This window comes from Phoxinus phoxinus (assembly GCF_949152265.1).
Source record: "Phoxinus phoxinus genome assembly, chromosome: 3".
Classification (NCBI taxonomy): Eukaryota; Metazoa; Chordata; class Actinopteri; order Cypriniformes; family Leuciscidae; genus Phoxinus; species Phoxinus phoxinus.
This window is the reverse complement of record NC_136878.1, coordinates 44,083,441-44,108,105: the sequence shown is the minus strand read 5'-3', so window position 1 is coordinate 44,108,105 and position 24,665 is coordinate 44,083,441. Positions and strand designations below refer to the sequence as shown.

General features: G+C 39.1%; 2 protein-coding genes across 5 annotated transcripts in view; both read left to right on the top strand.

The window, feature by feature from the left end:
• dlg4a (discs, large homolog 4a) overlaps window positions 1-4,653 on the top strand; it is a gene marked incomplete at its 5' end in the record, with an annotated part of 173,549 nt that extends 168,896 nt beyond the window's left edge. For all 3 annotated transcript variants that reach the window (XM_079606392.1, XM_079606391.1, XM_079606393.1), the window contains one exon: window positions 368-4,653. In XM_079606392.1, coding sequence (XP_079462518.1) covers window positions 368-474 — 107 coding nt within the window. In that variant the 3' untranslated portion in view covers window positions 475-4,653. The remainder of the gene's footprint in view (window positions 1-367) is intronic.
• An 8,770-nt stretch (window positions 4,654-13,423) lies between these two features.
• The window catches only part of ephb4a (eph receptor B4a), a 52,419-nt gene continuing 41,177 nt past the window's right edge, over window positions 13,424-24,665 (top strand). Inside the window, exon 1 of one of the 2 annotated variants that reach the window (XM_079606384.1) lies at window positions 13,424-14,450. In XM_079606384.1, coding sequence (XP_079462510.1) covers window positions 14,372-14,450 — 79 coding nt within the window. In that variant the 5' untranslated portion in view covers window positions 13,424-14,371. The remainder of the gene's footprint in view (window positions 14,451-24,665) is intronic. The other variant, XM_079606385.1, reaches the window with a different exon arrangement.

The following is a 24,665-nucleotide window of genomic DNA, read 5'->3' as shown; positions in this document are numbered from 1 at the left end:
GGCCAAATTAAATAACAAGACACACCTGAAAGTAAGCAACACAAAGAACCAATGAGAAGAAGGAACTGATAGTCACCTGTCAAGGCAATTAACCAATCAGAACATGACACCTGTAGGCTACTAAAGAGCCACATGGCACTAAAACATGAGGTGAACAGGGAATCACATGACATGACTATGACCAATTACCAGAGGTGTAAAGTCCAGGGGTCAGAAAGTAAAAGTCCTGCCGTATGTTTCATATCTCCTGGCTGAAAAACAGTGCTAATTAGGTTTTACTTTCTGAACCTGGACTCTGCCAATTACATAATACAAGACACGGACACATCAACGTGAACATGATGTTCTGCTGTTCTCTGTTTGGCAGCGATCGTGGAGGGCGACAGCTTCGAGGAGGTTTATCACAAGGTGAAAACTGTGATCGAGGAGCAGTCAGGGCCTTATATCTGGATTCCCACCAGAGAGCGTCTGTGAGAGTCCATCCAGAGCCAAACCACCTCTCCCAGTCACCATTCAGCCTGGACCGAGGACTCGACTCGCAGAGCTCACGAGAGACGGACAGAGAGAGAGAGAGAGGGAGGAGTCACAGAGACACCAGGAGAAGTGATGGAGTGGAACAGCACAGGAGCTGCCTCTCTTTTCCTCCTTTCCTTTTCCTGCTTTTAACTTCCTTTCTCTGTCTTTCTCTCAGTCCTTCTCTGTTTCTTTCTGGCTTTCTCTCTGAATAACGTCCTCTCACGCAGGACTGGTGAGCTGTTTTTACTCCGTCACGAACTGGGATGCTACAAAGAAATTTTGTATATTGTCAGATTCCCTCTCGCTCTCTCCGAACAGGAAGACAGGGAAGAGGAGGAGAGAGAGAGAGATGAGCGACCGCCTTGGCTTTTACTGGAATGAGACTTTCAAGAGCGATTCCTGATTAAAGGAGCTCGTTTTACAATGCTAACGGCGAATCGAACTGAATTATGAAAGTATATTTATCAGTATCAATAATGCGCTGAAATCTTCAATATCAAAGATATTACGACTACTCAGAGACTGGCGTTCACCCACAGTTATCAGCATCAAGGGCGTTTAATTCCTTTTACAAAATTTGAAGTGCTTGATGTGTGCTTTCTGAAATCCAGGAAGTTCAGTCCTTCGAATGTTCCCCTTAAACCGTTCGCAGCTAGTTCATCGCATCGACTGGATGAGAAGAAAGGGTTGGAAGAAGAAGAAGAAAAAAAGAGGAAAAGGCGCAGACTCTCATTCTGCACATCATCATAGAAAGCCACATGCTTGATATTCAGTTTTCTTTGATTTTCTTGCGCTTACATGTAAACATGCACATTTCGTCACACATGCCGCCTTCTATCTGGATCTTCTTGCAATAGCCTGATTGATGTTTTCCTTTGAGCTGGACTTCGTTTGCTCATCGCCTCGGCTCTCAAACACACAGACTCCAGGCTGCTCTTTAATGTGCAATATCGGGCTCTTCCTTAATCTTCTCATGATGTAACCAATTTTAGCCATGCTTGGATCTTGAAGTCATCGGTAAATTATCAAACGTAATACTTTCGTCATTTATAACATGCCCGTTGGGTTCGGATCACACTTGTGCTGGAAGGCTACGTTCACACCGCAACACCAATTCCCCTTCCTGCTCAATCTGGCCCAGATCAGATGCAGGTCACCTTCCTGAAACCTGAGGGAGACCTTGACGGTTTTATGTATTATTTAAATTAGAATAATATCATTTGTCTTTTTCACAGCAAAAAAAAAGGTCAAATGTCAAGTTACATTGTTGTAAACTCTCCTGAATGTACACACCGGAGGTCAAGGTTTGGCCGGTACACTATTTTCTGGCCATCCTTCTCCTTTAAAAGCCATTCTTAAGTAGTCATCGTTTACTCGCCCTCAAGTTGTCCAAACCTGCATGAGTTTCTTTCTTCTGCTGAACACAAGAAGATATTTTGAAGAATGTCAGTAACCAAACAGTTGATGGCCCTCATTGACTTATTGAAAAATAAATAATACTATGGAAGTCAATGGGGACCATCAGCAGAAGAAACTAACTCATACTGGTTTGGAAGAGGATGACAGAATTAAACATTTTAAGTGAACCATTCCTTTAAATCTCAAATATTTTTTATCATGTTTTTCTAGAGCCCCTTTTTTTTTTTTGGAGAAGTCTGACATCACAGCTCAGGATAGTTGTCGGCTTTGGGACTGTGTTTGTTCTGTCATCAGAAAATCAACACAATCTCACGGCAATTCAGAACTATTTAATGTTTTGGTGAATTTGCACAATCCTGTTTTCATACGATCTGCCGACTGACGGTTAGGTTTAGGGGCGGAGCTTCACCACCCCTTAAAAAAAATTACAAAAATAAATAATAATCTAACATTTTCATACAAACCATCATATGAATTTATACAAAATCGCCACCTCGTAAAATAGTTAAGTTTTTTTCTCACGAGATCAGGTCCACTTTTAGACACACACGTGCAAACTTCCCTAACCACTTCCCCTCGGGGGAATCCCTGCCGCCATTTTGAAGTGCGTTCCACTTCGTGAAGTGGACGAGGGAAGTTTATGTGGACAGACCCTCGTTCCCTTGATTTTGACCGAGGGAGTGAGTCTACTCCATATGTATACTTCAGGCACCTATATGTCCCACAATGCAGTACGATTGATCTCATCTAATCGCCCCCAAAAACAAACAACTCTATGATATATTAAATCTATTTTTTTTATTTAAAACAACCCAAACACACCTATGTACATTTGGATGCTGCATTAAACAAATTCTTAAAGGGATTTTAAAAATAAATAGCTGATTCCAAGTGATCACGGGCGTAGGACGTCCCAGTTCAGTCCATCGCAGTTTCCGGCAGAAGTGACACTCGTGCAACGTAAGCAATGACGCACATCCGAGTGAACGAGACGGAGGGAAGTTAGCGAGTGAAGGGCATGACAATTTTGGACTGGAACGCAGCATAGATGTCGGTTTTCTGTGATTAGTCACATGATGTTTACGGCTCAGGCGATTGGCTCAGAGTTTAATTCAATGCGATTTTTACGTCAGCTGCCATGTGAACGTAGCCTTAATGGCATGGCCATTCATTCAGCCCATCTATAAACTCTCTTTACACACACACACACACACACACACATACAATCAGGAAAATGGTGTATTGTACAATGTTTTAATGCTGTGTATCAGATTATAAATAACTCTTGTAATCAAACCAATGAGGCTACTTTGCTGCATCTCAATGGCCAGTCGGTGGACATCATCACGCTGGGTAATCGGCGGGTCGATTATGTTGTGAAGAGGAGCGGCTCTTAATGACGCTGGCTTTATTGGAATACGATCGTGGGTTCATTATGTTTGATGAGATAAATGAATGGCTGTAATGCCCGGGAATAATCAGCTTAGCCCGCCAAGTTTAACACACTAAAGCCTGCCTCCAACTAATTACCCTTCTCACTCGTTAGTAAACCGCTTTACCCATAATTCTGAGCGGGTTGAGAAAGCGCCCACTTCCACCCTGGCCGACGTGAGAATGGCAGAATGATAAATTGGCTTTTTTACCCTTTTGTGCCGTGACAGCGATGCGGTAAAAATCGATACGGTGCTTGAGCTCAGAGGGCATCATATCCAAGGTCTACAGTGAGGACGAGGTACACAGCACTGTCCAGCGCCTTCTCTGGGTTTAGTGAGATTTCGTTAAATCAAAGCCATGAACTTCACCACAGTGATTTATGGAAACAGACCGGCACAGTTTCTGTAGGTGATAATAAGAAGATGAAGTGAAACACATTTGCACTTATTAAAGGCAAGATTTGATCAGACGTGAAGAGGAACGAAGAGCAATCTGGAGGCGCTTTTCTTTCACTTATTTTTCCTTTGACCTTTTTGCGTTTGAATTTCGATATTTAAGTGTGTTTGGAGTGCAGTGACAGTTTCTTTCTTGCCGGTATTTTTATTTATAGATTTTATATGATTGTTTATTTAATTGTTTACTGCTTTGTTTACATGGGGGTTTTGTGTGAAGACTGAGACGCTTTTGCTGTGCTTTCCAAAGTGGAGCGGCACACAAATCAAATGTGAAAACTGAAAGTAAAAATTCAACTTTACTGTGAAATTTTCAAATATTTTTTAAAACAATTTGCACGCATTACACATAGGCCTACCACATACGGATACTTTTCTAAACATAGCCCATGAATAAATTTCCCAAAATCATATTATTAGCTACATAACTAATAAAAAATATGAACGTATATTGCTGTCTGGATGAGCTGCACAAAACACACACACACACACAACACACACATACAATGTATTACCAAGAGAAATATATGACTTCACTCTTACTAGAATGAAATATGAGTTGAATTTATTAATTTATTTGAAAGAATCAAATGTATTTTATCGATTTGTATTTGCCATATTCTAATTATCCTGAACAGATTGAACATATTGCTTTTATTTTAAAAAAGAAGAATTATGAAAATACAACAATGCCATCTGATGCAAAAGTATATTTAAATGATTTATCTTAAAAGAGAGATTTACCAATGACAGTATGGGATTATAAAAATGTTTCATTTCAGTGAGATGCTTGTTGTAAATTAGCTACAGAAATAATAAAACTAATTATGTTAACAAGTGTCCTGGAAGTTTTTGTGTGTTATGGAGTGGATGTGTAATTGCATACTACCATACTACACACTACACTTTTGCAGTATGCATACTGTGCCCTCATCAGCATGTTTAATTGTGAATGTCATTAAAAAAATGTCTGTACTTTTTTTTTATATGTAAAGTTGGCATGAAACTGAAGTTGCAAGAGTATTTTGTGACGTATATCCGAGTAAAACGGGTTATCGAACAAGAACAAGTTTAGGGCGGGACTTGATTTTGTCCATGGGGAATTTATTGGATGGTCATGGTTTGTTATTGGTGGATCTCATGTGAGTGGCAGGTTGCCCCGCCCACGCGCCAGAACACACGTCATCAGAGAAGAGAGATGTCGAGTGAGGGGAAGATATTCGGATTAAAGATTATAAAGGCACATGTATGTAAAAAAAAAAAAAGTGCACATGGTGACTTTAATTATCAAACAATACATCAAGAAAGTTAGCCTAGAAATCTAGACGCACCCTAGCGGCAGCAAAATGTATTTTTCTTGTAATGTAAACATATTGATGTAAGTCTGGCTTGCCAGGCTACAAGAAAGTGGCTACAAATGTACAATATTGAGAGCAATAGTAAGACTAGTTTGTTTAAGTGTGTTACTCTGAACAGGGATCGTAACATCACTGAGTGTCACCGGCCAGCAGGGGGAGCTGTCGAGACACGTGTCTACAATTGAGCACTGAATTTTCCAGGCCACTTTATGGGGAGAAAAACACTAAATTGAACCCATATTTATTATTTCTTTCCATTTACTCTTAACAAAGGCCTGAACAAAAAAAAGCAGTATCTGTGCCATATTCACCTCAAACACAACTTGCTCAGCAATGTTCAACTTGAATGTGTATATATATTCTCCATCAACTAAGGGAGCTGCACCCTCTTCCTGTGAGGAAGTCAAACAACAAAGATGCTTCCTTACCGCCCTGATATACAGTAACCTGTGAGGGATTTACATGCTAACCTTCAGGGCATGAAGGAGGCATTACTGGACAAAATGGCTTTCAACCAACAGTGCGGTCAAACGGGATTAGCCGTGAAACACACACACAAACTGTGTATTTTGTGGTATACGGATATCATCTAATCAAATCAAGGTCTCTAGGTGTGTGTGTGTGTGTGTGTGTGTCTGTGTGTGTGTGTGTGTGTGCGCGCGCGTTGCAGCTGTACAGTAGATGAAATTAAATGGTGAGATTCCAGTAAAAGTGTGAAGGACGAATTGGACGTGTGTGTGTGTGTGTGTGTGTGTGTGTGTGTGTGTGTGTGTGTGTGTGTGTGTGTGTCGAGTCTCACCTGAGGGAAGCATCAGACTGTCAATTGCTTTATTTATCAGCAATGGCTGTCAGAAAGCATTCAGTCACGCCTCTCAGACTAAATGTGAATGAAACAGAGAGAGAAAGAGAGATGACTGGAGTATTCAGGAGAAAGACTGGGAAAAGGGGTCAAGGAGAAACAGAAGGAGAGAGGGATGTGAAATGGTGCTAAGAAAGCTGTGCAGAGATATGAATGAAAACACTGAGTTGGTATTGATCTTAGACTAGCGACCAGTTATAAATGGAAATCTTATAATGCAAAAAGAGTAGTTCACTCCACAAAAATGAGTATTTATAAACCTTCATTACTTACATAATCTTAAATGGAGCGCAAAACACGATGGGCAGAAAATGAGGGTGAGTAAATTATTCTAATAAATCAAATTGTCATTTTTGGGAGAATTGTTCATTTGAGATGCAAAGAAGAAATTAAATTTGAAAATGAATCAATGTATAAAAGCAGATTTGCCAAAAGTGAAGCAAATTGTGCAGTTGCTCAAATAAATAAATAAACAAAATCTGGTAATAATTGACTTTTACTATTGTTATAACAAATGCATTACAAACAAAAAAAAAGTGTTATTTTCTAGTTATTATTTTTTACTTTTATTTTTTAGAATTTTTTTTTTTTTTTTTGCGTTTATGGCAAACTTGGCATTATGGTATGGGAAAAGTGAGTGGTATCACCTAGCAGTTCCTAATGGTCATTGAGTTTGAGGGAAACTTCCCACACACACATTCTCACTAACACAGTTTCCAGTGCCTTCTGATTGGGTCATCTGCCCATTGTTTGAAACAGGAAATAGGTCATGCAGTGTGAACAACAGGGGGTGAACGGTGGTAAACGTGTGTGTGTGTGTGTGTGTGTGTGTGTGTGTGTGTGTGTGTGTGTGTGTGTGTGTGTGTGTGGGAAGGAGCTGCTCCATTGCCCTTTCTCTAGTCTAGATGGTGTCAGAATTAGGCTTGTAAAAAAAACAAAAGGTTCTTTGCTGTTCAGGAACCATGATCTTTTATCAAGAACCATTTTATATTGTTCTTGAGTTGGCTATTTGATTCTTTAAAGATGAAAAAAAAGTCCTTAGGGGTGAAATATGATTTCTTTTCCAAATATACAATCCTGTTCTCTCTTTCTCAGTTTGAGGACCAGTTGAACTCAACATTTCTCAGGTTTCGGGCTGTTCTTTCTGCTCTTGAGGTGTTATAGTCAGAATGGGGTCAGTCTAGCGCAGCAGTGTGTTCTGGGTAATCCTGCAGGGAGAGAGAAACACACACTTTTTTTTCCGGTATGCCATCAAACAGGTGATACTGATACCTGTCACCAGATCAGGTTGACACACGGGTTTTGAGAGTGTGTATGTACAGTATGCATGTATGTATGTGTGTTTGTCCCACACACACACACACACACACACACACACACACACACACACACACTGAGAGAGAAAATTCCCCTCACTACACCTCTCCATCCTGGCTGGTCACCATGGCAACAGAGCATTTTCATGTGTCGTCTCCATTCTAACGTCCCTGATTAAACGGGTCTGGTTGTGTGTAATCCGTGTGTATGTTTCACGCCTGTGTATGCAGATGTTTAAAGGCCACTAAGGAAAAGTATATGTGGCAAGTTTGCAGCAGTAAAACGGCATACTCAAACAGACAGAAACATTTACATAACATTCCTGAAGACTGTTACTGGTGTAAAGACTCCCTCAGGCACAGGTGAACGACAAGATGAATAATCACACAGATTAATGCGCTTTAATTGCATCTAAAATCTGATTAAAAACACAATCAAATTTGTAATCATAAATATGTTTTCGCATTGAATCGCAACGCCTTACCTGCAAATTATTGTTTTTGTTTACAAAATAAGTACATTTGTAGTGTTCTCCAGTGTGTACCCCCAAATATTAGCGACCTTAAGAGAAAGCCCAGAGACTTTGGATAAGAGATCATTAAGTGACTGACTTCACTCATTATTGAGGCGCTGCCGTGATAAGGAAAAGTGCTGATGTCATGGTTTGTTCCTCAATATCCCACATCTGATGTCACTGCCGTCAAACCTGGCACAATCTTGACATGCATGTTTCAATGTATGCAAATGCACATGAGATTTGACATTTTTGGAGAGCAGTAAATGTGGGCAAACTATCTTATGACTTTAAAAATCAGAGCTAAAGTCATATCCTTTTATGTATTATGTAAAACAAATACATTCAATGTGAGTCATTTTAGACTCCCTTTTGCCTTCAGAGCCTTATTTCTTCATGGCAGAGATTCAACAAGGCTCTGGAAACATTCCTCTGAGATTTTGCTCCATATTGATGATAGAAACACACATTTGCTGCAGATTTTCAGACATGATGTGAATCTCTCGTTCCTCCACATCCCAAAACTGCTCTGCTGGATTGAGATCTGGTGACTGGAGGCCGTTTGAGTTTAGTGAACTTATCATGTTCAAGAAACCAGTTTGAGATGATTTGTGACTGCGTGTTATCCTTCTGGAAGTATCCATCAGAAGATGGTCATAAAGGACTAGACATGGTCAGTAACACACTCCGGTCGGCTGTGGTGTTTAAACGAAGCTCAGGTGGTGCTGAGAGTCCCAAAGTACACACTCTCCCACACACCAGCAGTGTGAGCCGCTGACACAACGCAGGATGATCCACGCTTTCATGTTGTTTACACCGAATCCTGACCCGACCATCTGAATGTTTCAGAAACCCAGACTCATCAGAGCAGTCGATGTTTCTCCAATCTTCTGTTGTCCAGCTTTGGTGAGTCCGTGTGAAGAGTCGCCTCAGTTTGCTGTTCTCCTCTGGTCTCTGGCATCAACACGGCATTTCACTCAAAGAACTGATGCTCACCGGATATCTTCTCTTTTTCGGATCATTCTCTGTAAACCCTAGAGATGGTTGTGTGTGAAAATCTCAGAAGATCAGATGAAATCCTGAAAAACAGCCCGTCTGGCACCAACAACCGTTTCACACTCAAAGTCACTCAGATCAGTTTCTTCCTCATTCTGATGCTCAGTTTGAACTTCAGCAGATCGTCTTGATCATCTCTACATACAACGAGTTGCTGCTTGTGATTTGCTGATTAGATTAGTGTTATTGAGCAGTTGAACTGGTGTACCTAAAGTGGCCGTGAGTGAAAATCATGACAATGTTCACTTTTGAATTATCCTTTAAAAATGAAGTTCTACAATTTAGAACAAAATGTCATCAAACCATTTGCATATATTAAAATTAATTATATGATGTTTATCATATCAATCAAAAATATTCTGTCAAAATCTTCACTCTAAAAAATGCTGGGTTGTTTCAACCCAATTTTGGGTCAAATATGGACAAACCCAGCCGTTGGGTTAAATTTTTAAATTACATTTTTAACCCAACGTTTGGGGTTTGTCCATATTTGACCCAAAATTGGGTTGAAACAACCCAGCATTTTTTAGAGTAAAGTCAGCGTGAGGGTAGTTTCATCAGATCTGATTGACGGCCAGCACTGATATATGATTGGCTGGCAATTTAGACTCTTGACTATAGTTTCACAATTTTATTAGTGACACATGTTGTGTTGAAGGTCTGCTACAGTTTGCAAAAGCTTGCACCATTAACAAACCCAGCCGTTGGGTTAAATTTTTACATTACATTTTTAACCCAACGTTTGGGTTTGTCCATATTTTACCCAAAATTGGGTTGAAACAACCCAGCATTTTTTTAGAGTGTATGGAAGAAGTTTGAGACACTCAGTAGCAAGTAGACAATATACATATCTGTGGCTGTATATTCCATAATCATATCTGATTTCATATTTCCCTTCCTCTAAACATTCCACAAAATCAACAAACTGTGGTTGTCGGTTAAAAGGACTTGTCTTCCTGTCCGCGTGGGCCGTTCTTGATTATAAAGCTGCAGTGTGGAGCAGACTTTATGAGAGATGTGATTGAGAAGAACATCCGCTGTTAGTATAAGGCAGAGCCGTCATACGAGATGAAACTGTAGCCTCATCCTATAGAGGAAACAGTAGCTGCGAGCTGAAGGGTGTGAGGTGCGCTAACAGGAATAACTCGTCGTTTCACTTAAACTGTAGACTTCAGAGTCGTGGGGTGCGTGTGGAATATCATACATTTATTAAACCACAAGTCCTCATGTAGAATCACTCCTGGAATCTCTGTAAAGAAAACTAAAACAATGCAGGTTTCTCTCTGTCTTGTCTCTTGCCTCACACACACACACACACTGCGGATGAACTGGTCCATTCACGCTTTCCTCTCGCACCTCTTTCCTTGAGACTCCCAAGACTTCACACTGGGTTTCTCCTCACACACGTTTGTCACTATCCCGCTTTTCACACTTACTGGAGTCCACCACACACTCCAGAGAGACAGAAACCTCCATTGAGGATTCACTGAGAGCGGACCACAGACTGATACTACTTTGATCTTTATGATCGGCGCTCTGTTTGCATTGATATTAAAGTCTCTGAAACAAAGCTGATTGTTGGTGTAACAATGGTTTGAGGCGATGTCAGACACGAGAAGCCAACTCAGAGGCGTATTCCCAATCCCAACACAATCTCATGTAACTACGGTTTGGCAAAATGGTGGCTGAATTGTATCCCATTCATACGATCTGCCTTTACTTATTAATCATGCACAATAAAATAAAATACAGAAATGAAACACGATAAATTTTGATTCCACACTCTTAAAAAATGCTGGCTTGTTTTAACCCAAATTTGGGTCAAATATGGACAAACCTAGCCATTGGGTTACATTTTTAAATTAACGGCCAATTTTCAAATTAAAAATGTTAACCCAACGGTTGGGTTCGTCCATATTTGACCCAAATTTGGGTTAAAACAAGCCAGCATTTTTTAAGAGTGAATGTTGACTTTAAGGGCAGAGCTCTAGTAAACATCAAATTTTGAAAATGTCTCAGTCACGATGATTTCAGTCCCCCCCCCGTAATCTTTGCATAACTACGCTAGTTTTATGTGGTGGTCACACCAGATTATTTTCAGATTAAGTTATTTTCATTAAAGATTATGACAATGGAATAACATACACAAATAAGAAATTATGATTTATTGTATACATATATTTTGTTTTCATGTTGACTAAGTATATGCATCTCTTATGATTGCATGTGTGTATCTGGGAATGGGTCTGGATACATATATACTGGTTTTGACCCGTATACCCAAAAGTATAATTATAAATAGTTTTTGAAGGAGGACAAGAAAGCTCAAGAAAGAGTTTTTTTTCCAATCATAGTGAGACACTTCAGTTACTATGTCAGCCAGAGTCTTTCGCTTAAAGAAGAGACACATTTACAGTAAATGAGATTCTGTTATTAAACACTGTAAGAACATTTTTCATACAAACTTCTCCATTCTTGGATATGTATCAGACCATAGTTTATATATCCAAACAACCCTATCATTCTCCAATCAAAACTTCCCTGCACATTGTCCTTTTCCACAATCGTTCTGTAACGTTCATTTCTGTCTTGTATCATCACATAGTAATTTCATGGCTTCATAAGAAGAAGATTACACGAGGTAGCCTCAAATTTCTCACACTTGATAGTATCGTCCTCATCTGCATTTAAAACTTGTCAAACATAAAATAAAACAAGTCCCGGCATGATTCCACTTCCTTTTCCAGTAGCTCTTCTCTCAACGGCCCTCACACTTCCCTCTCTCCAAGCTTTTAATGTCTCACACTTTTCCTTTATGCCCTTCCTGCAGAAGCTAATGATTTACAGCGAGAAGACAAGCGCTTGAATTAACATGACAAGAACCCGAGTCAATGTGCAATCCTTGAGCCAAATAACACGCCAATCCACATAGGTGTGATGAACAGGGCTCCAGAGATGCATTAGCATCGGAATTAAAAGCTCCCTATGTGTGGTTTCATCTTACTTTGTAAAGAAAAAAGGTTGTGACAGTTTATTTGAAGATGTTATGCTCTAAAGTCAATTGCTGTGCTCTGGGTTTTCAACAGAAGAGCTGATGTAAGTGCTGATCAGAGTTACAGGGTTCGGCATTAACTTTGTTCCTCACCAGCCACTATGGCTAGTAGTTTTCCAAAGATACTAGCCACTCAGCATTTTCACTGGCCACAATAAAACTGGCATATAGATATTTTAAATATTATATCATAATTTGGTAATGCTGCTGTCACTTTAAGACCTCACGCACGGATCCGTTACACTGTTACACGTGTGTTTTCTTTCTCAACTGTTCACTTAAAACATAACTGACTGTGTATACGTGAATACTCACCAAGACTGGCATTCTGACATTAGTTTGTGTGTATTTGACTGTTTAAGTGGAATAATCAGAGAAAAATAACTCAATTTAGTATTGAGAGGCGGCTTTATGTGCCGCACTTTGGGTGTGAGCACAAAATCTGCGGGAATGAGTAAAATTATGTGAAAAACACGCAATCAAATTCAAGCCCAGATGTGACACCAACAATATTCATCCAGAGCAAATGAAACGAGTGAGTGAGAAGAGGCGGGTTTGCGTGTAACTCGCTGTCGGAGAGATGAGAGAGAGCGAGAAAGCAGCTGTTATCATATATGTTAAAATTATTATTTTAAAAAATCTGTATTTTTGACAACACTACATTGCACTTAGTTTATTATTTCAGAGGCCTTTTTAAAAGACTAAATCAAAAATGAGTATGTAAAATTCAACCCGCCAAAGTGGCTAGTTGGAGTTACACGCCAATGCTGAAATACACCAGAATGAAATGTTAATGTCAAGCCCTGGTTACTACTGTACTAAAAGTTCAGTATAGTGTTTTCATGGTATGATATCAGATATATTCTGATACTGAATGATTATTTACATTACAATGCTATTTACTCCAAAAGTAGCTACTTGGAATAGACTGGACTTAGCCATATTGTTTCCACTAATCATGAACCCAGAGAATGATTTTTGTATTGATATAATCCATAATTTCAATGACTTTTCCAGCTTTAGACAATGGACTTTTTTTTCTTCTTTTCCCCCCTGATATTTATACATTTGTCATGCCTGTAAGTAGACTACTTCAAAGAATACAATGGTATAGGCAACATGTCCAAAAAGCTGTAATTAGATCAGTAAAGCAATCGATTTCAATAGGCCTATTGGACTTTTTCTTAAAAAAAACTATTCATTTTGTCAAAAGTCGATTTAAGGATTTGTTTAAACAGTTCGCTATTTATCACAGTGCATAACTTCAAGAGGAAAAAATATGCAACATTACACAACCTAACTACAACGACCTAACTAACCAGAGAACACGGACAAAATATTATCGTGAATGTATGGCTATTTTTCGTCCCAAATATGTTTTTTGGGTTTGTTTTTTGACCGGCATGGTGAATTGTCCTATAGTGGAGGGGTGCTTGTGGAGGAGGTGCTCTGAGAGGAGGAGACTGTTCCTCCAGTCGCATTGACCACCTCACATCTGCTGCGAGCGGCTGAGGACTGAACACCTCGTACCAACTTCTTGGATTTGCCGAGATTTTTTTCTCTCATCTCGAACGCGCTCGCCGCGGGTTTCGCGATTATTTTGACGAACTACTCCGCGATTTTCACGCATTCGCCATCGGATAAGCAGCACGATGTTCGCTCGTTGAGTTGGCACATGATTGCATTCAAACATCGCTTTTATTTCGCAGGATTTTTATGTTTTTAAAGATACAAAGGTCGTGGTGGATTGACTGTCGGAGATCAGAATTCGGTGGTTGGATGAGGACGTCGATGTGATTTAAACCCCAGCCGAATACGAACATTTATTTCTCACTGCTCGCGAACGAAGTGGCCTATCGGATTTGTTTTAATAGGTGGATTTTAAAAAGCCATCCCATTTCAGAGGGGAAAATTAGGACAAGTCGACCGACACCCCTCACAAAGGGGTTCCGCACAGCCGAGCGAACGGCATGTTGTTACTCCGTATGTTTTTGGCAAAACTGGCACATGTTTGCGTGTAGATAAAGAGGTCGTTTGGGAGATTTTGTATTTGAAGACATGGACATTATTTTGCCATTCGATTATCATATAAAGTTATAAGTGATTTTTAAACTCATTTTTTAAAACCTCGCTTTAAATGTTGATCAGCTGAATTTGTATTTCTATAAACTTCACTGATACAGTTGATTTCGTTTTCTCCACATGATAGTCTGAAGTTAAAAGTTTTCGCCCCTCTCGTGACTTGGTGGCTTTTCTCTGTAGGCTACTGTGAAGAATCCCACCGTGCGATTGTTCATTCCTGATGGGTACAAGACCTAGCTGACGATTCCTGAACCTTCACACTGTTTGCCCATCTTTGTAAACATTCCCCAGTAAAACACTCGTGATTCCGCGATGGGGCTCTTCTCCAGGAATGTGTCCGTGCTCTGGATTATCCTGCTGGAGTTCCTGCTCAAATCAGTGGCGGAGGAAGGTAACTCAATCATTTTATTAACGCAACTACCTGTTGGCTCCTTAAAGATGAAGACCGATTGCTCTATATAAAAGTGTGATAACATTGGATGCTAACCAATGAATATAGCCATATAAAACAAGAGCAATTTTATTTTATTCACTATACATGCACTGTTTTGTCTGGCCATCTCTGGTAGCACACATAGCCTAGCAAAGATGTCTATTTGATGTGCGTATATGTATTTTATTACATCTGCAATACGTCTATAAGATGCTTCCTATCAGATTTTATAGGCATTTGGAAGATGTTTATTATTTAAAATGTGTAAAACTGCTTTTTAAAATGTTTTAAGATGTTTATCAGATGTTATTAAACAGATATTTTCCAGATGAAGCGCTCTTTAAAAGACATCTAGGAGATGTGTGCTATCTGGGATTAAGACCTGATGTTTTACAAGCTGAGAAAGCATGCATGAGTGTATTCGACGGCTAGTTTGCAGTTCTCTGGGTTATGTAGGCTAGGCCTACTAAATATACTGAGTTTATCCCACATGGGCTCATTACTTTATTAGGAGTCACTGTGAGATTGAGAGTTATTAAACGCTTTTGTTTGTTGTAGTTGGCGTGTTTGTTTAGCTTTATTGATGCAAGGAACGATTGCTGGTTTTGTTATTGTTTTATTTCTCCTTAAATTAATCAGTTTTTTTAATACAAAGGGACTCCAAACGGGTCGGTTCGGGGTGTCACTTGAAAAGTAGGCTAATAATTATCTCCTAGTAAGAGCGAATATGAAGTGAGACAACGTAGAAGTGCACTTATAATGGTCGCTACACCCCTGCATTCACATCTTCCCGTCTAAAGTGCTCTTTAATAATCAATATAATTACTATGCTCCTGTAATCACTATAGACTATGCACTTAATAACATTGATTTCATTCTTAAGCCATTTCTTTGTCTTCTTCTGTCCTTTGAAAATTGCCATTGGGTGGATCAAACAGGAGGCACAATAAGTGCAGCTCAAGTAACACGCAAATGTTAAATTACAAAGAGGATGGGCGATATATGGACGTCTTGGGTCGATAGAAATTTGAGTCCTGTAATTGTCATGGGACATTCCATCCAGTAACCTCAATAAATAGGCTAGGCTAGTCATTCTGATCAATAGAATGATGAATGGTTGTTCATGGAGGTTTAAGTCTGCAATGGAAAAAAAAGACAGAAAGTTGGGTTTGAGGGGATGTGGTAAAGGTGACTGCACGCATACCTGTTGCAAGTCTATCAGTTTGCCGCAGGCTGCTTAATCGATGGCGGATGGACGATTCGGATTAGTTCCGCATTACATGGCGCTGTGCACACACCTGCTCCCCGCTTGCCGAAATCAATTAACCGACCTGTGTGACAGACACGCACAGGTGATGCTGCTCCAACAGCAACGCTGTCCAATTAATGAGTTATTGACGCATTTCTGTCTCGGTAATTAGCAGATGAGTGTCAGAAAACCCGCAGCTTGCGCTCTCAAGTGAGCAACGCGTTCAATCCGGAACGGAGACGCTGCCTGGATCTGCGGAAGAGATCTCTTTATGCTATTTGAGTTTAGAAGTTTAATGAACTGTACACGAAGCAGTACTTTGCCTTTCTTAATTAAATATAGGCTTGCTATATTTTTCAAGTAGGGCCTACCAAAGAGAACTTTCCCCCTTCCCTTTTTGTGTCGTATCGCGCATGCGTCAGGCCTTTTTCGCGGTCAAATAAAACCTCTTTAGTTATTCGAAATTTCGAATATTTGTCTTGGTGTCTCTACTTAGAGTTGAGACAGTAAAAAACAACTTTCCACCACAGAAGAATGCAATTTAAAAGATAATTGTGACTTTTTATCTCACAAATGCGAGTTTATATCATTCAATTCTGAGAAAAAAAGCGTCAAAATTGCGAGATAAAAAGGCGCTATCACCTTTTTTATATTCAGTGGCAGAAACAAGCTTCCATTGGAAATAGTTGACTTCCAGGGAAAAACCTGTTGTCCGTTAACGTTACCTTTAAAAAGCAACTCTAATTTAATCTCTTTACTTGCTTTATTTGTGATTGTTTATAGATCTCACAATTTATGTTGTTGTTGTTGTTGTTGTTGTTGTTGTTGTTGTTTTTTAACACATTGAGCCTATCTCGAAAATTCTTTTTTAATGTTGTGTGTGTGTGTGTGTTCCAATGAACCGTTCTTGGAAAATTATGAAAAAAGTTCTTTACTTTAAAGTATAGTTTGAAGACGAGCATGTTTTAAAGCAACATGTTGTGACTGTTTGTAGGCCTTGTGATTTGATTAGTTAGCTGTTTATGTCATAAAGAAAATTGTCTTTCTTTTTGTATGTGTCGTTTTATTCTCATTTGGCAAGTCCTTTGCAATTTTGGCCCTGGTTTCACTCCAGAATTTTGCTAAAATGAATGTCCAACTGTACTCAATAATTGTCTGAGGTTGGGGAGGGGGTCGCTTTGGCAAGTTGTAAAGACTAATATGGTGAAGTCAGTAACAGAAGCAGCAGGGGGGAGATTGGATTTGATTCTGTAGTAACTCAAACCCCTGCGTGAGATTAAACTAATGCCAGATCTGTGAGGATCACTGCACTGATCTCTAATTCCCTTTGTGAGGAAATATCAGCTAAAAAGAGAGAGAGGTAACAATGGCTTTCATGTGAGGTCAGAGCTCAGGAACTCTTCTGTCTTCCGTCTTCTGTTACCCTGGAGCAAAAAAAGAGCTTATCCATTTCACCTTCTGTCACTTATCCACATATCTCTCACTGTCTCACTCATCTCATCTGTGTCTCTCTCTGTTATACGCACATGTAGTCAGTCTCATGGATTTGCTATGTTTGGAATGGAAGACTACTGTACTATGCAGTGTCTACTGTCTTCTGTTTTTTTTTAAACGGCATGTGAAGTGGTATATAATGAACTTCTCATGCACTACACTCTTATCACATGGCCACACTACAAGCAACAGTTGATTTCCTTTTTTAATCCAATTTCGGCAGTCCAATCATGTGATTTAGCTTCAGTTTTACAAGTAGAAGGTCAACTATGTATTAAATGCATACTAGAAACTTCCTTTAGTGTACAGTATTAGTAAGAATAGTTGTCATGTGCCCTTCTCAACATACATTTTAAAGGGATAGGTTCACCCCAAAATTTAAATGTTGTCATCATTTACTTGTCCTCAAGTTGTTCCAAACCTGTATGAATTTCTTTCTTCCGTTTAAGACAAAAGAAGATATTTTGAAGTACTGTAGCCATTGACTTCCATTCTTTAAAAAAATCTTCTTTTGTGTTCAACAGAAGAGAGAAACTCATACAGGTTTGGAACAACTTGAGAATGAGTAAATGATGACATTTTTGGGTGAATATCCCTTTAAGGTTTTTCTGTGGTGAGATTGAGATGCGCATGAAACTCACGGCCAGGCCGATACGGTCAAACACATTTTAGAAAGAAGATTTTTCAAAGTAGTAAATAAAATACGATTTTTGGAGTAGTACGTTTGATTAATTTTCTCATTTAGAATTTCACGTTTAAAGGGCACCTATTATGGAATTTTGAAATTTACCTTTCATGTAATGTGTAACATAGATCTAAGTGAACAAAAACATCCTGCAAAGTTTGAAATATGAAAGTGCACCGTATATAAAGTTATTGTCTTTCAAAAGTGAGAGTCGACTCTGAGTCATTTTTATGAATCGTTAGAAGACCGAAGCTTTTTCTCTGACTAGATGACGTCAACTTGTCAAGTTATTTGAATACGATACGCCCACTTATTGCGCTCCAAGGCCAGCAGGGAAAACATCGTGGCGACGAGACGCTGTGTTCTGAAGTGCAGCTCAAAAGCAAACTTTTCTCATCTGCCCAAGGAGGAGCATTTGAAGACTAAGTGGCTACAATTCACTATACCACAGAAGTATAGTCCGAGCCTTGTGCTTTGTTCGCGTCATTTTGAAAACGATTGCTTTTTAAATGCAATCAAACTTGGATTCGCGAGCCGACTGATATTGAAGGAAGGTTCAGTTCCAAGTGTATTTGCATCAGCTTCCTCCTCCGTATCACAACCTGTAAGTGTTATTAATAATTTTTGCTTTTATATTTTATTTTTATGTCGCATGCTTAATAATTATTTTGTTTGTTGTGTAAGCACCGTTTAGCTTCTAGGTCTTCAATGACAATTGTATTGTGAAGTGTTTGTCGTTGTTTTCGGAGTTGTCTAAAGAATAGAGTAATACCTCGTAGTAACGTAACTGCATTTTTTTTTTTTTTTTGTAAAAACGTTATGTTTATGCATCGGGCTAACGCAAACAAAGACTGATTGTGCTTTTACAATATGAACTCTGGGCTATGTTCGCTAACATAACATTAAATTATTTATATTATTTTTAGTTTTTTACTACAAACTACAAAGCAGTGGACTATAATCATTATTATAATACAATTTAATTGATAAAAGCATCATTGTACTCCGTGTTAAAAATAAGTATTATCTCTGTAAACACTGCTGGGTCATCTGACCAATCAACGCAGATTAGCGTCGCGCAAAGGAGGGGTTTGAAAAACGAGTCGTTGAACGAATCATTTGGGAGTCGGTGAGCAAATCAGGTAAAAATAAATGCATATTATACGAAAACAAAAGTGTTTTTTGTCATTGCATGCATGTAAAACTGTTGTTGGGGACTCCCACAACAACATTAGGAACATTTTAAATGTCATAATAGGTGCCCTTTAATGTAATGCGTTGCTGTCTGTTTCTTTGTGATTGCCAATTAAATGTATCAGCAATTTCTTAGTTAAAATAGTTTCCACACCAATTTATTGAAGTGTAGTGATGCAAAAAAAATCTTCTCTCTTCTTTTTGTGGTTCACCCGTTCTTTTTGGCCGTGGTGAAGTTTCCTCCTCTCCTCTCCTGCTGCAGAAGTGCACATCCCTCCTCAGAAATCCTATTAAATGGAACTGATTTTTATAAGACAGGGATTTGCATTTAAAGCAGCGCTCTCCTCTCTCTCTCTCTTTGGTTGTTAATCCTGTGATTAGCCGCTTGAAGATTTAAACTGCAGCTCCGCGCTTCATCTCTAATCATCAATCCTGCACCTTTACTCTCGACGGAGTTTCAACAGTATGTTTGTCTCAAACCCAGAGAGATTCCTGTATGTGTGTGTGTGTGTGTGTGTGTGTGTGTGTGTGCATGGCGGATCTCATGTGGAAGCAATCCTTTTGCAACTTTTTCAAATGTGTGTTTTTGTGTTCGAGTGTGTGTTTGGCATTGCCTCGGTTGCTGATCCAAACACTGTGCAGATTGATAGGATGATAACCGAGCTCAAGCAGCTCTTGTTGGGATCTCTCTCTCTCTCTCTCTCTCTCTCTCTCTCTCTCTCTCTCTCTCTCTCTCTCTTTCATGTCTCTTCAGCCAGTGCATCAGTGTCAATACCGCCCTGATGGATGAGGGGCTGACAGCATAAGAGTCTCTCTTTTTATCCTTTTTCTCTCTGTCACCATCATTGAATCCCTCCTACACGCCTCTACAAGCGGTTGAGAATCACCATTTAGCGTGAGAGGAGACCTTTAACCCTTCACAATCAGCGCAAAAGGAAGAGAACCGATCAGGTGATGGAGGAACTCTAATAATGTAGTGGGTCATTTCTGTAAGTGGGCAGGCATTGTATAGAGTTGCATAGAAAGGTTTGGAAGGATCATGGTCATGTAATCCAACCAATTACAGCTCGCCTCACTCTTCCAACAGTTGTCCAGGATTGATTCAAACCATCCTATAGAGCCGATTAGAGACACTTTACAGCCCGGATTGGATCATGGCAACCCTCACACACTGCAAAATATATGTCCTGAAATATTTTTTTCCAGTCTTGTTTACTGTAAAAATGACTAAATATATCGTTGAAGCTCAATAACTTTAGCTGAGGATCAAATTTGCTTTCAGAGAATCTTGAATTAAGTTTTTCTGACCTCACTGGCAAATTCTTTTATCTTGCTTTATGGACGTCTTTAGAAAAAAAAAAGACTTGACTTAAAAAATAAGGAAACCTGTAGCCTTCAAAATATTAAGACCTTCATGCGTATTTGAAAAAATTAAGTTATGTGAATTTAACAATTCCACATAACTAAAAAAAAAAAAAAAAAATTCAACTATGAATGTTTTATTTACTTATAAATTTTTAAGGCAATTGGTTTCCTCACTTTTGTTAACTGATAACTTTTTACTTATGAAAAATAATAATATTGGTTGTAGTTAGGTGTGCCGCTGCCGATTACTTCTTCCTCTAGTCGACATGTCGGGTCTGTTTCAACTTGTGTAAACCGAATCAACTTGTGCCAGACTTAAAAGGTTAGTTCACTCAAAAAGTTTCAGCATATTCTGTAATCATTTACCCAACATGATGTCATTCCAAACCTATAAGAGTTTTGTTTATCTTTGAAACGCAAATAAAGACATTTGAATGAAATCTGAGAGATTCCTGTCCCTCCATTGAAAGTCCATTCCAACAAATCTTTGATATTTCCACCAAATCTTTGATATTTCCACCAAATCTTTGATATTTCCACCAAATCTTTGATATTTCAACCAAATCTTTGATATTTCCACCATATCTTTGATATTTCCACCAAATCTTTGATATTTCCACCATATCTTTGATATTTCCACCAAATCTTTGATATTTCCACCAAATCTTTGATACTTTTATAAATCCGTATACATCGAGCAGTTTAATCCATTGATCGAGCCACATACATAGAGATCATTTAATATAATAATAAATATATATAAAAATATAATTAAATATGGTCCATGTATGTGTGTTGATCAATATTTATATGTGAATAAAAGCCTATATACAAATCTGTTCATTTATAAAGCAATCTATGCACAACCTCTTTATGAACTTTTTAAAGTGTGAAAGTTTTGGGTGAATGGACTTCCAATGGACGGACCGAAATCTCAGGTTACATTATTACAAATATATGAATGTGTTTGAAGATGAATGAAAGTTTTATGGGTTTAACACAACAAGAGTGAGTAATTGATGACAGAATTTATTACTTTAACATAGGGCTGTAAACGATTAATCGTGATTAATCGAATCCAAAATAAAAGTTTGTGTTTACATAATATATGTGTGAATTGTGTATACTTATTTTGTATAATACACACACATGCATGTATATATTTGAGAAATATTTGCATTTATATACTGCATATATATTTTTATATTATTTATATTATATATAAATAGAACTATTTTATATATAAATAAAGAAAAATCTTAAATATATACATGCATGTGTGTGTATTTATATATACAAAATAATTATACACAATACACACACATATATTATGTAAACACAAACTTTTATTTTGGATTCGATTAATCGCGATTAATCGTTTACAGCCCTACTTTAACACCATTTAGTCGAGTATAACACATTGTCAGTCCTGGAACATCATTCTTATCAGCCAGGAAGAGCTGGAACATCTACCTATAAGGTTCGTGTTATGGCTATGGTCATGATTAGGTTTGAAACTACGATTGTTAGAGAGTATTGTTGTTCCACAGCCTCTGCCAGAGTGTCAGATGCTGAACTGTTTGTCTTCTTCAGCTTTAGGAGTGCCGTTATGCCCGTCTGAAGTTATCCCTTCCAGTTCCCATTTTCAGTCTGTCAGATACTTCATAGAAATGAACTGTTGCTTCTGCTATTAGTTAATTGAGCAGCTCAAGCTGATTTTCTGCTCCTGAAATATACCTAATATAAATATACCGAAACGCTTGGCTTGTGCGACGTGTAATATTTGACAGTACACCAAATTGTGTGCTCATTCAAAGATATCAATACTCTGAATTTGTTCTCGCCAAACCTATCATTCAGCTAAATTGCCAAACACTTTTCTTATTTCAAACTAAAAAGCATCCTGTATATATATATATATATATATATATATATATATATATATATATCCACAGGTTGGGTAATCTGCAGATTTACTATAAGACACTTTTAAGCCCCTTTCACACAGAGATTCCGGAAAATACACGGATAATGTGACCCGGTGTTTGTCCCGGGATCGTTTGATTTTGGTTAATTCACACTGCCATTGATTTTCCGGGATCTGTGAGTGCGTTCACACACATCCTGGATTCCCGGTAAGATCCCGTAAAGACACGTGACGTCAGGATGAGACGTGTAACGTACGCGTCGAAAACACTAGCGCATCGTGTACCGCTCCACAAAGCTGGCGAGCGCTCTCAGCTTCAGCGCGGATAGTGAGGAGCTCCTGGTCTCGGCTTCCTTCCAGTTTGCAGACATTTTTTAATTTTTTCTTTGTTGATGACGAACACAAACTTTCTAGAGTTGCGCGATGGCACGTCGACATCACTACGACACACCCCCTTACGGCATTGATCCTCCTGGCTTTTGTTCACACAGGGCACGTTCCGGGACTGATCCCGGCAATGTTACTAGGTCCCCAACCCGGGATCGATGCCGGTGTTGTGCCGAATTTCGACCCCCGCCAAATTATTACCCCCCTAGCATTGGTAGGTTTAGGATTAGTTGTGGGGGAGGGGTTAGGATTAGGGGTGGGGTTAGGATTAGGCAATCAGGTACTGACTTCAACGAGGGGGGTAATAATTTGGCATGGGGTCGAAATTCCGGCACAACACCAGCATCAATCCCGGGACGTGTTTGCGTTCACTCAGAAGGAACTCTGGCAATTTCGCTGCAATTTCTCGGGATCAACGCGCCGTGTGAAAGCGGCTTTAATATCCGTTAAACACTGTCATGTCCTGTCGCAATAGCTCTAGAGTTCTCGACATCTTTCAACCTGTTTCAATTCGTCTTTACAACTCTATTTATCTCTGTAGTTACCCATGGGATGAACAAATTACTTGACCAATTTTTCTCTACGAATTGCATCACGTACATCTACAAATCTGCAAACCAGTTGGAAGTTTCATAAGGAAATAAACAATGTGTTTCCAAGCAAGGAATATGAACCTTTCCACTAATCTCGTCGTATATCACATACTTTTCAAACACAGTGCAGGCTTTCTTGTCTGAACCGTGTGTTAGTTCTCCCATTACGGCCCAGTGTGGGATCTCTGTTATCCCCCAAAAAATGATCGTGGTTCTGTGCTTCTCCTGAGCTTGCTCTCCCCCACTTCCCCCCCGCCGGGGACTGCACACTCAAAGCCATTCGTCTTCTCCGCCGTTCACAGCACGATCCTCCTCTCTCTCTCTCTCTCTCTCTCTCTCTCTCTCTCTCTCTCTCTCTCTCTCTCTCTCTCTCCTGTATACCTGTGCGACACCCGACCTTTTCTTTCCCGATCCATCTTTACTGGTTGTGTTTTGTGATTTGTGGATGATGCGAATGCTAATTAAGGCAAGACACTACAGGCAAAGACATTGGTTTTTTTTTCATGCACTGGTTAATTTTGTGACAATTTGGGCTATTTTGCTTCCATAACTTGTCTTTTTTTAGACTAGTGGAAAGAAAACATCCAAAATAGTAGAAAAATACACATTTAATCTATTTGTATCTGCAGATTCAATGACAATACGTACCGTAAAAGCCCATTTGAGGTTTTTTTCTCCAGCACTGAGACAAAATCTCCACTTCAGATTCAGAAGCACTTTACAATTCACACCAAACTTTACAGTTTTATTCCATGTTAGTGATAATAATTTAAGAGATATCGTCAACCTGGCTTTATCCAATGTTCATATTTCTGTTCTGGAAGTTTATGCAAATTAGTGCAGTTTCCCCAATTCACTAGCCTGGGAAAACCCAGACCACTTCCGGCAAATTTAGATTTGCTCTGCAAGTGGGTCTGGCAAAGAGCCCATTGAAACCCATTTCCAATCCGCCGAAATCGCGGCACCAATCAGAAACGTTTTACACGATGACGACAGAGCAGAGACGGTGACGCAGATTTTGTACATTACAGAGATGGATGCCGCCGTGGAACATCACAACATCACTCGTTTGAATCAGCTATCGCGTCTGTTTCAAGCGATTTAAAATGGTCATTTTCGTTAACACAAACAGAGAATTGGAATTGCTGAGAGTCTCGAGATGTTTCTCCGTCGCTCTGCATACGTCATGTCATTCATCGCTCTGATTGGTTTTAGATCTTTCCGACGTCCGTTGGTGACGCCCCTGTGGAAATGAATTGTCTATGGAGCTTTGCCAGAC